The 12,000-nt window shown below is 53.5% G+C and overlaps 2 protein-coding genes across 5 annotated transcripts; one reads left to right on the top strand and one right to left on the bottom strand.

The window, feature by feature from the left end:
* The first annotated feature begins 151 nt into the window (after positions 1-151).
* LOC131572982 (avidin-like) lies at positions 152-1,701 on the top strand. The gene is made up of 4 exons (XM_058826459.1): positions 152-284; positions 656-866; positions 968-1,100; positions 1,512-1,701. The coding sequence occupies exons 1-4, from the start codon at positions 213-215 to the stop codon at positions 1,543-1,545; spliced, it is 450 nt and encodes a 149-aa protein (XP_058682442.1). The 5' UTR covers positions 152-212; the 3' UTR covers positions 1,546-1,701.
* A 2,960-nt stretch (positions 1,702-4,661) lies between these two features.
* On the bottom strand, positions 4,662-11,753 carry CREB3 (cAMP responsive element binding protein 3). 4 transcript variants are annotated; one of them, XM_058864162.1, is made up of 11 exons: positions 11,650-11,753; positions 10,757-11,233; positions 9,951-10,161; positions 9,622-9,868; positions 9,290-9,402; positions 8,978-9,070; positions 8,379-8,485; positions 6,984-7,052; positions 6,744-6,828; positions 6,539-6,620; positions 4,662-6,101 (listed from the first exon to the last, which is right to left on the bottom strand). In XM_058864162.1, the coding sequence occupies exons 3-11, from the start codon at positions 10,086-10,088 to the stop codon at positions 5,761-5,763; spliced, it is 1,275 nt and encodes a 424-aa protein (XP_058720145.1). In that variant the 5' UTR covers positions 10,089-10,161; positions 10,757-11,233; positions 11,650-11,753; the 3' UTR covers positions 4,662-5,760. The 4 variants fall into 4 exon arrangements, with proteins under 4 accessions (XP_058720145.1, XP_058720142.1, XP_058720144.1 ...); XM_058864159.1 differs by having other exon boundaries at positions 9,951-10,102; XM_058864161.1 differs by having other exon boundaries at positions 9,951-10,088.
* Positions 11,754-12,000: the final 247 nt, after the last annotated feature.

The following is a 12,000-nucleotide window of genomic DNA, read 5'->3' as shown; positions in this document are numbered from 1 at the left end:
CCACTCCTCTGCACAAGCGTGCTTATTCTTGCGTTCCTTCAGCCCTGACCAGGTCATGCAGACCTCCTCACCTCCCTCGCCTGTCCTGGGCACCCTGACATCGAGCCAGTCATCTCACAGCTGCCATCCTAGTGCTGGTGGAGCTCCAGTTACAGCCCTATAAAGGGTGCCCAGCTGCAGGGCTGGGAGGAGCTCTTAGCAGCCTTGCAGCCATGGGAAGAAGTGTTTTTGCCCTGATTCTTGCCCTTGCCCTGGCAGTGTGTGTTGCCCCTGTGGAGAGAAAGGTATGGGGACAGATGACAGTGGGGATGTGGTGCTGACATCCTGCTAGACCCCAAAGTTTGCTGCTGGGGCATCACAGCTCAACAGGGGGGCAGGGCTGGGCTGCTGGAACTGGTGGAGACAGCACTGTGCAGTGCTGAGGGAAGCTACAACGAGGTTGGGAGGAAGGGACTGCTCCTGCAAGGATGCTGCTGGCTGTGGGAAATCCTTCAGAGGAAGGCAAGCAGAGTCATACCCCAGACAACTCCTGGTTTTCCCCCTAGAGTGTAGGGGAAGCAGTGCACCTAGTGCCAGCAGAGCCAGGGTGAAGGGGTGGAAGCAGGATGCCCCCCTCCCCGCCTGGTCACTCCAACCCACAGCACTGGCCTTGCAGTGCCTTCTCTCTGGGTCGTGGCGGAGCGACACCGGCTGCCGGATGGTTGTGTACACCTTGGACAAGGACAACAGATTCTCCGGTTTTTACCTGCCGGGACCTGCTGCTGGTGACTCGCAGCTCTTCACCTCACCACTGGAGGGGTCCCAGCAAGACACAGGGCTGATCCCGCAGCCCATCTTCTTCTTCACCGTGAACTGGCGGCTCCGAGGTAGGCAGCAGGGGAACATCATCCTGCAGCGGTGATGCCAGCAGGACACAGGGTGACCTTGTGCCTCACTGCCTGACTCATATCACCTTAAATCCTTCCAGACTCAGAGGCTGCCCGGACAACTGTCTTCCTGGGCCAGTGCTATGTGGACACCAAGGGGGAGGAGACCCTGCATGCTCTGTGGCTCCTGCGAGAGGCAGCCGACAGTCCTGCAGAGGACTGGAAAGCCACCCGGTGAGTGCTGGGTCCCAGCCACAGCTCTGCCAGGATCTCCTGCAACTCAGGCTGAAGAAGGGAGAAATCCCACAGGGTGAAGCATGGGAGGACCGTGAGGGTGGAATGGTTTGTCACTAATGATATGCAAGGGCTAAGGATTATCCGTGTAACATGGTCCACCTCTGCGTGCCAGATGTGCCTCAGGGTGGAGGATCCCAGGATGGGGTCTGGCCACAAAGGGCCCTTCCCAGGACCTTCTTTCCACTCTCCACAGCAGGGAGAGAGAAAGAAAAGATGCCAGCACCTGGCTCAGTCTCTGCTACAGGCTGCTGGAACCTGTAGCACCCCAGACAGCCACACAATGCTCCCCTTGGGTTTCCCCTCTATCCTCCATAGCACACAGGACCCCATCCGATGTGTTTTCTGCAGGATTGGCACCAGCATCTTCACACGGATAAAATAACAGCAAGTGGGAAAATCCAGCAGGCTCAGGACATCAGGGAGCCCCTAGGCAGACTTTGCCTGCAACAACATGCTGGACTTGAGCAGCTCTCAGCCCAGAGGTTCATGCTTTCTTAGGCAAGTTCACCAGATGCAAAATAAAGGGTTTCTGTGGCGATGCAGGGCTTCTCTCTGTCTTCTGCCCTACCTCAGACTTGTGGGGTTTGTCTCACCTAGCAGCCACCCTCCCACAGGGACGTATCATGCTGCTCTGGGACTGAAAAAGACAACAAGGCTGAGGGCAGCAGGGTACCTGGGGATGGGGACTGTCTCAGCTCCCCTCCCTGGCAGTATGCAGCAGTACTGTGCCTGAAAACCTGATGCTCTGGGTAACATGTCCCTCGAGGTCACTCCCAGATGTCCCTAGAGATGGGGGACAAACTGGGCTGTGGCCAGGCAGAAGGATAAGGCACAGCCCCACTGTGCTGCCAGTACTGCGGAGCCTTCCCCACAAGAGCAGAGCAGAGGAAGCTCTTGGGTGCCCCAATGCACAGGGCAGTTGCAAATGACTCTTGCAGAGCCATCAGCCTCCGGTTCCCAGCCCCGACGGACGTCAGCTGCCAGCTGCCCTCCCATCCCAGGCCTGGGGAAAGCTCTCAAATACCCTGCCCCAAGAGTCCCTTCGGCACGGCTGTGTCCCCCGAGTAATTCATGGTCTGTGTCTCCAGCCAAGACCCTGATGTCCAGACATAGCCAGGGAAAGAGAACAGAGAAACATCTGACTGGTGCAGATGTTTTTGGCTGGACTTTTTGATGCATCACAGCCCGACCTCTCTTCCTTCTGCCTTAGACACTTGCCAGAGAGGTCCTAAACACGATCCTTGGGGGCTCAGCAGGCCCAGGGCCGAGGTGCCCAGCTGTGAGAGCTGGAAGGAGGCAGTGGCTCCATCACCGTATTTCCAGCTGCTTTTTAAACCAGTTTTTAGGTTTGTTTGCTTTTTCTGTTTCCACCAATATCCAGCAGGTGGTGCTAGTGGATATTAATAGGATGGATGAGGACACAGGACTCAGATTTCCCTTGAAGAGGTGGATATATCTTGTTTCGGCTACTGAGTGAATTTCCATCTCTCTGAGAAACCCTAATTGTTTTGTTTTTTTTTTTAAAAAAAGGGCAAACCCGATTCCTTTAAAGCCATGATCAGGAAGTGTTTTGCATTGCATTACACAGCCTAGGACTTCCTTGGCAACAGAAAGCAAATTTCATTTAATGCTTTCACAATTTTCAATATATCACTATCACGGAAAGGAGAAGATACTCTGACACTCAAGGAGTCACCAAGCAAAAAGGATTCTGTTTCCACCTGGCGACACCCATCTGGGACTTGCCAAGGACTGTCCAGGATATTTTGCCCTGAAAAGCTCATGCTTCCAGTCTGCCAGCATAGTCCCACAATGCTGACACAGGCACTTGCTGGGACACAAGGGAGATACAGGTTGACCTTGGACATAACAGAAGGAACAAGGTGAGCACGCTAGCTGGGACCATACTGCCGACCTAAGGCAGAGTGTGGGGCCGTGTATGCATGCAAGCAGCATCAGTGCACATGTAAACCATGCTCTGATCCCAACAGCGTGCTAGGAAAAAAATGGGGATCTGCAGCAAAGAGGACAAAGGGGTGGCAGGAATATCAGGCAGCTCCTGCTCCTCTACTCGATATAATAAAGTCCTCAGCCAAAGGACTCATTATGAGCACTTTTATCATAACTGCCCTTTAACCCAAGGCATGAGGTCCAGGCTGAATTTCATCCCTGTCCGCAGATCAGAGCTGCTTGCTGTGGGACTGGCATGAGAACACAGAAAACAATGAAAAATAGCAGACCTGGGTCATTATGAGCTGAGACCATGTAGCAACCTTCCCCAAAACTCACAGCTCCTGGCTCCCAGCCTGCGTTCCCAGAGTTATTTCCCTTCCTGACATCTGGCCAAGCAAGCCAGACTGCTACAAAGAGCAATACTGACCCCATCATACCCAGGCAAACACCAGCTCATGTGGCTGCTCCCAGCTTTCCTGGCAACACCACCATGTATTATTTCACATGGCTCATTGAATATTGATTAGCGCTGGGTCAAGGACACCATGTAACATCTGTGACACTATCCACTCTGGCCTTGAACTGCAAAATATGAAACTAAAGGGGGAACAGCCTATTACACACACCGACCCTCAACTGCAAAAAATGAAGGATGATTGGGAACAGGACATAAGGTACCCTGGCCTCAAACTGCAAAAAAATGAAACTAAAGTGTAGATGGGGTCCTAGACCTTCCTGATGCCATGCATACCTCCTGGGGAAACAGTTCCAGTGGTTCCCTGGTGATGCTCAAGGGCTGTCAGTCCTGGCCAAGGTAGAGCTGTGACCCAGCCCTGTTGGGAGCATGCTGCTACCTGTCCTGAAGCAGAAGCCCTGGGTGAGCCTCTCCTTGGCTGTCTCCTCTCCTGCCACAATGTTGTCTCATACCTTGTTTTTGTTCCCTGGGTGGGATGCAAGTGTGAAGCTTCCTGCACCCATTGCCTTGCTGAGCTGCTGTGCCTCAAAACCCTACAATGGGCTCTGCAGCCTGAGCTCAAGGGTCTGCCAGTGCCTCCTGTGGACCCAGTGAACCCAACCAGACCCGGGGACAAGCCTGAATTTAGCAATTTCACAGCAGGCAAGGCCCACCCGCTGGCTGTTGCAGCACCCTGGCTCTGCTCCACTTCCTGCGATTGTGCAGCTCCCCATTACGAAAGCAGCAGTGGAGGCTGACACCAACTCCTCACACTTCCTCCGGGGGAAGCTGCTCGCTTCCGCAGCACTGGGGGCTGGCGTGTGCGTGGTGGGTGCTGGGTGCTCACCACATACACTCTTCTCCAAGAGTGCTTTCGCACCCTGAAGAGGGGTGAGAGCAGAGCAGCAGCCCTGCAAACCCACGCTGTGCCACAACAAGCCCCTCTGCACAGCCAGAGCCACGCGGACTTCCCCTGCATGCATCTGAGGGGGACTGCTCTGGGTTTCTCCCACAAGGCTCCCAGCCCCAGGTACAGCCCCCAGCTTTCACCCAGCAGCCCAGCACCTCGCCGAAACAACCAGAGGACACAGTCACACACCATTAATATTTATTTGGACTCTATTAATAAGGAAGCTATTCATTATTATTCTGATCCAATTTGACGCTATCCCTACTTATTGCAGGGGAACTGGACTAGACGACTTTTAGAGGGCCCTTCCAACCCAAACCATTCTATATGACTACAGGGAATATCCTGCAGTAGGATAAAGGAGATCTCTACAAGTACCACTAAGCTGCACTCTGGCAAAGACACTGCTCACCAGCTCAAAGTGTTTCTGTTCAGCCCAGAACCATTGACTGCATCACCAGCCAGCACAGCAAGGCTTGGCACACAAGGACATGGCTTTGAAACTGTCCTGTGGGCAGGAAAGCCTTGAGAAGTGTTAGCAGCTCGGCTGCTCTCTGAACATGCTGCCTCAGCAGTCTGGCTCACAGCATGCCTGCTCCCAGAAGACCAGAAGCCTGCAGGAGATGAAAGGCTCAGCCCTTACAGTAGGCAAACAGCACACAAGGCTCAGGAAGGACTCCACATTACCTTCTCTAGCCAGGCTGGGAGCTGTGGCCATGGCTCAAAAGCTAGCAGGAACAGGCGACATGCTGGGTCTGTCGCAGCAGCAGGCAGGAGTACTCCTGTGAGAGCACTGAAGGTCAACTTGCTCCCTCACACTTAGAAATCCCACAGTACTGCAGGATTAAGGGGCACTGACATGGGACATGTGTTTGGGGCCACAACACAGACTAAGAAGTGCCTGTTCATCTCCAGCTGGGCAGTGAAGAAGCAGGGCAGTGGCCTCCACTGCCAACTGCATCCAGTCAGACCAAGTACTGGCACCTCAGCCCAACTGCCACCACCCTCCCTGCCACAGCCCATCCCCACAAGCCAGCAGGTGCACTCTAGGCTGCAAGCCCCATGAGCAGCTACAGTGAACTTCTCAGAATTTCCTGTCCCATCTCAGATGGAGACTGATAAAAATGTCAGAATGATTCCTCCCTGGTGAACCCTCTGAGTTGCTGGCAATCAGGAGAGTATTCAGGAGAAACTGCTTGGATAGATAATCTGTTAGTGCAGCTCTGTCCCTGCCCCACGGGATGCCCAGTATCATCCCAAGGAGCAGGATGCAGCATTGATCACATCTCATTGGCATGGTGCTGCTGGATGAGAACTCTGTCAGGGTGCTCCACCCACTCCTGACCCTTGGATTTCCACGGCACCAGCACTGCTCCTGGCAAAGGGTCACTCTGGGGCGGGCCTGGCTCGGAGCCTGCTGCTGGCGGAGGGTCAGAGGATGAGTTGCTGTTGAAAGATCTGGGATCGGAGTTAAGTGGACTCTGTCCCTCTTCCCATGACTGACTGAGGTTGACCGACAGCAAGGGGTCTCCAGGCTCTGGGCTGAAGTCCTCCAGCTCAGTGTCATGCTGCACATCAGGTGCTCCGTGGCTCGGAAACTCTCGGATCTGCCGTGACAGCACTGTAAGAGAGGTAGAGCCAACTGTCATTTCCAGCCTCCCACCCTCCCATGCTGAGCATGGAGCCATCACAGAGCCCAGGAGAGAGGATAAACTGTTTAACCAGAACTTCCTCTTCCCAGGGGAGGCGGGGAGAGGATGCTGCACAGCTGCCAGGCACAAGCACAGTTTGTGCTCCAAGACAGACCGGAACTCTCCTGTCCTTGCACCGCCCCTGGCAGAGGGCCCTGCTTCCAGGCAGATCTCTGCAAACAGGGCTGAGGAAGAGTCCAGAGCTGGGGCGAGACAGCAAGCCAAACCTAGTGGTCACCCCAGGCAAGGGGATGCTGAGCTGGAAATGCCCCTGAGTTCAGGCTGTCTTTGGGGAAGGTGCTGTGCTTCACCAGGAGCTACACCTCAGCTCCAACCTGGGCACCTCAGCCACAATCTGGGCACTCACCCTTGAGCTCCTGCTGTGGCTCTGCACTCCTGGGCAAGTGGATGCTGGGGGACAGAACGAGGCAGAAAGAAAGAACCACGATCTGGAAACAGAAAGATCAGCACAGATCTCAGCAGACGTGGACAAGCATCACTGAATGCCTCTCTTCCAAACTTGTGAGGACAGCAGAGACTCCTCCACAGACACTGGGGCCAAAGCCACTTACCATGGTACAGGTTGTTCTTCTGGTAGTTTTGGGGGCGGACTGTCTCACCAAAGCCTGCAGTTTTTGCAACTGCCTGAGCAGTGACCTGCAGGAGAACAGGAAATGCAGGTTAGCACAGCAGCTGGACCTAGAACTACACACTTCCCTCCACCCTCTGTAGCCAGGGATAGGCCTCAGTCCTGAGAAGAGGAAGAGCCTTCCCCACCACAACTCTTGCCAAACCCAACAAGACAAACTCACATGTTCTGCTTCTGCAGCTGCTGCACCTTCTTCTCCAGTTCATGGTTTTCAGCTGTGCAGGCTGCCACCCTTCCCAGGAAGGACAAGAGGCAATTGGAAAAACAGAGAGATTTTGTTGGTCAACAGTAGAGCCTTCGCATCAGTCACTACCTTTGCGTGGCTGGGGCATACAAAATTGGTCCTGAGGTCCACCTGGTATCACCTGCAGGAAAGCCCAGAGAGCACCACCTCATACCAGATATGGGGAGGCATGAAGTTGTGCCAGTCCTGCAGAGAAGCAGTTGACTAACCCCTATGGATGCTCACTCCTAGTGGCACACTAGCCCTGTAGATCTGTGACATTAGGCTGCATGACTAACTAGCCTGACCTGGAAAACACATTCAACCCAGCAGATTGGCTATCTGGCTTAATCAGAGCAAGCTCTGAGCCATCTCCACACACAACAGCACCAGGCAGGCTTTACCCTGATGTTCCAAACCCTCTGTAGAGAGCTGCTGGCTCACAGGGCTAGCCTCACTTTCTGCTCAGGGTGGCATGAGCCAGCAGCCAAACAGCACAGCAGCTCACGACAGGCACCCCCGTTCCCAGACCTGGAAATGTGGTCAGCACAACTAAGGCCACGCAGGAGGGAAGAAGCCATTCTGTGACCCACCAGGTCATGTATTCATTCCTTTCCCATTGTTATCAGGCACTGAAGGTCCTGTGCACCAAGTACTAAAACAAACAGATTTCTTTTTCTCCTCCATACGAGCCTGAAAGTCCCGGGGCACCAGGCCCTTCCCTTACTGGCCTTGAAGTTTGCAGACACACAGCCAGCTCTGTGTTGCTGACAGCCCTATCACAGAGCAGGGAAGCACAACAGCACAGAGTGCACTGTCCACAATATCAAGCAATTAGAAAGTCCTAAGGGACACCTTGGGAGTAAAATTTCTGCTAGACAGCTCAGTCCCTCTGCTCAGGGACACATCTACCATTGCCTGCTTCCTCCCATGACGGAGGGAGAGACTAGCACCCTTTGTATGATTTCTGAATCTATGTTATGATCATTATATCAATACACAGAACTGTCTATTAAGATCTGATCCAATCTGCAGAGGGCACAGGTGACTAGAAATTGTAAGTTAAGGTGTATTAGAATGCAAGTCATTAGAAATTGTAAGTTAAGTTGCATAATAAATCCTGTACTACACTGCTTATAGACTGTACTATATTGATTCTGCTTGTAGAAAAACTGTGCCAATCTAATCATAAATCCTTGCTGTTGCTAATTGTAACATGATGGGAAAATGAAGTTCTGATTGAAATTACAATTAAGTGCCATCATCATTCTGCCAAGGACCCCTAAAAGAACACACGGGTCCCCTCAGTGCTGGATGACACTGCTGTGATCATACCTGTTTTCCAGGCCATCCACATAGTTCTTCCTCCGGCGACGACTATCCTGAGCTGCTTGCTTGTTCCGAATCTTACGACGCACTTTCCTCAGAACTCGCTCTTCAGCCTGCAAGGATCATTTCATTAATAGCAATCTCAGGGTGTTGACATCTCTCTCAGGCTGTGCATACATCTCAGTGCCCAGCCCAAGAGGCCCTTCCCACAACACTGAATAAACTGCAAGGCAAACCCAGGCCTGCTGATGCAGTCAGCAGCTTCCATGACGTAGCAAAAGTAAGGCATACCTAAGGGAAGTGAAAAGCACACGGCTCACAAGCCGGAAAGGAAAAGGCAAGCAGGAAAAAATAGCTGGAGGCATTTGTGGTGTAACTGCCTCCTGCAAACAGCCATGAGTAGGGAGACTGACAGCAGACAGAAGCTGCTGTGCGCATGGAGAACACCCTGGACTCAAAAGGAGGAGAAGGACATCAAGCCCAGATGAACATTTCCCTGAACACAGCATCTGGCCAACAATATTCTCATCAAGGCACTGGCCTGTAGTCTCAACTACACTACCAGACACATTTGAGTGATCTGCTTGGTTCTAGTGAGGACTCACTTTGGTCAGTGGCAGACAGGTTGGTAATGTAACACCTTCTTTCTCCAGGAGCTGCTTCTCCTCCTCAGTCAGGATCAGCTCTGGGAAGTCAGACTAGAAAACAGCAAAAATAAGCCCACTGAGAATGCAAAATACAGGGAGTCCACCCCGGGTGCAAGAGGGCTTGTAGCAGACACAAAGAACTGGAATCAGCTCTCCCAAAGCAGTGTCATGCTTTCCCTTAGAGATATCCCTCACAGGAAGCAAGTCAGAAGAGAAGGGGAGATGTGAGCAGAAGCAATGGCTGGGGTCCATAGGCATGGGAGTCAGTACCTGTACAATGGCTCCAGGCACAAGCTGGGGTTCATCTTCCACAGCAACAGCAATAGGGGAACTGGTGCTCTGTTCCAGTGCCTTGCTTGTGCCTTCCACACCCACCCATGCCCCTGGGGAACGAAAGACGAGTCAAATGCTGGGCCTCAGTGAGATAGCACCTGACCAGCCAGTTTTGAGTAGCATGAAACAGCAATTTTACAGCAGCAGAAAGCCTCTAGTCTTGGCTCTCTTTATCACTGCCTGACACCCACCAAAACAAATCAATATGGGACTGCTTTTCTCTTTTCCGCCTGTAGCCAGGGCAGAAAGAGTCCATACACATCACTCACCTAGCTCAATGGTGACATCTCCTGCTATATCAGACCTCACACTTTCCAGTGCAGGCCAGTCCTGGTGAAGGGAGTAGTTATGATCAACCTGCACAATGTCTCGGCTGGCAAAATTGCTATGGGACAGATGCCGATCCTCAGAAATGCTGCTGTCATTGTTGGCAGGCAAATAACTGAGCCTGTCTGGTTCATCTTCTAAAGGCCTCAGCAGTGAGCTGATGAAGTCATCCATCTCCTTGTCCAGGAGCTGCAGAGGAACAGCTTTTACTCAGCAGGGAGTCAAACCTCCTAAACATCAGCTCAGCAGCAATTCCTCACAAAGAACTCACCTCAGGCATTGGCAGGCCCCAGTCTTCCAGCAAACCATTCTGCTCCCCTGGGATTTCAGGGCAGGGAGCATCATCCTTCAAAAGAAAGTCAAGCAGATCCATATCTGCCAGGGCATCCAGTTCCTCTGGGGACGACATCTGAACAGGACACCCTAAGTGAGCACAGGCACAATGGGAGACATCGGCCTTGTTTTAAGGTGTCCCTCACACCCTACAGACAAAGTATTCCTATGAAATGTCAATAGCAGGCATGACCAGTTCACAAGTACTTCTCCATCCAGGCTATAATAGTGCCACCAGTGACAACAGTACAGTAGTTTCCCCACAAGGTCACTGCAACCCAGCCACAGGAGTCATGTCCACCCACAGCGCAAAAGCTGCAGGAAAGAGAGGAAAAGTGAAACAACCCCAGACTTAACGGTGTGGAAAGCATGCAAGATTCTGCTGTTCCCCAGAAGCCCGAAGGTACCATACCCCCTGGTCTGCAGCCAGCAGGGAGAGCTTCCCATCCCAGGAAAATTTAGAACAGTCACTGCTGAGGTTTTAACTAAAGGGATTCTGTTAATGATTAAATGATGACCAAATTCTAAGTTCTCAATGACTGAACAGAAATTAAATGGTAATCAGATGGTGATTAAGCGATCATTGAAGCGCAATTAATGAGTGATTTGACGAACCAAAATGATGACTTAGTAATTCAGATAGCTGTCAAATGCTGTACTATTTATTGCACTTGTAGTAAATAGGTGGACATTGCAATAAATAAATAGATGAATATATATGAATGTCACTAGCAGACAATATACCTTTAGTTTGAAAGTAAAATGCTCCTTATCTCACTGTAGAGATCTGACACTGGTAAAGTGTCTCTCAGCCCTGAAGAGTGACCTGGAGAGCTGTCCCCGCTGCCAGGGAGGTCAGGGCCCGGCAGAACGAGAGCAGCAGAGCTCAGTGGCTCGAGGCAGCCACAGGTACACAGAGGGCAGAGTGAGAGACTTGCAGCCAAACACTGCCCTGGTGCTTGTGCACCTGTGTGGCTGTGGCAGCCTTAGCTTTGTCTGGTCCCAGCACGGGCTGCTGCTGCTATGTCCTGACAAGACATGGCCCAGGAGCCTCGGTCCTTGAGGAGATGTGGCCTCGCATGGCTCCCACGGGATCAGCCCGGCCGGCTCGTGGGCGATGCCTGAGCCAAGGCACCGCTCAGGCTGTCAGAGCACAGGCATCCATCGCACCTCTCCATCAGCACTCCTAAGCTTTCACATCTAGCTGTCAAGTGTCACAGTCTGGAAAAAAAAAAAAAAACAAACGGAAAAAATAGAATACTAACTAAACCACCTGAAGCCCCGCCCAAAACCAGAGGACCAAGGCAGTCCCCAGCCAGAGCAGCTGACTGGAAGTAGGGCTGTCAGCAGAAAATGGAGCAGGAAGAGGAGCTGGGCAAACCCGGGCAATACCAGGGCCCATGGCTTCCACAGACTCGGAGGAGACTCCCCGAGGGAGCGTGCGCCGGGCAGGACGGGAACAGGAGGAGCAGGTGCGGCAGAAGGATGACCGAAGCGCAGGGGCCGGGACACCCACCCGAGAAGAACCAAGCAGACCTTCTCAGCCTCGGCCGGACTCCGGATCCCCTGATCCCCGAACCTCCTGTTAGCAGCGGACCCCGACCCCCGGCCGTGCCCAACGCCCCCCCTGCCCTCACCTCAGCTCCGCCGCTACCCACGCACCGAGGTGACGTCACCCCGCCTCCCGGCGGGCCCCGCGCGCACCGCCCTTGCCCCACCCGTGCTGACGCCTCGGTCACCCATTGGTTGGGGATGGGGGGGCGCGCGTGGGTGGCGGGAGCGCGCGCGGGCGGCGGGAGCGCGGGGCGGGCGGGGAAAGGATGGGAGAGGAGGGGATGGGAGAAACCCAACCCAGGGTTGAGGTGGTGGGCGGTGGGTCCGGGGTCATGCGGGGCTCCCGGGGTGTCCCTGGGCAGGCGCGCGCCCCGGGGGTGCGGTATGAGCAGCGGGCGGAGTACGGCCCCGCTGCGCGGAACCGTGCCCAGCCC

Source organism: Poecile atricapillus, chromosome Z (assembly GCF_030490865.1).
Source record: "Poecile atricapillus isolate bPoeAtr1 chromosome Z, bPoeAtr1.hap1, whole genome shotgun sequence".
NCBI lineage: Eukaryota > Metazoa > Chordata > Aves > Passeriformes > Paridae > Poecile > Poecile atricapillus.
This window is presented reverse-complemented; position numbering and strand designations above follow the sequence as displayed.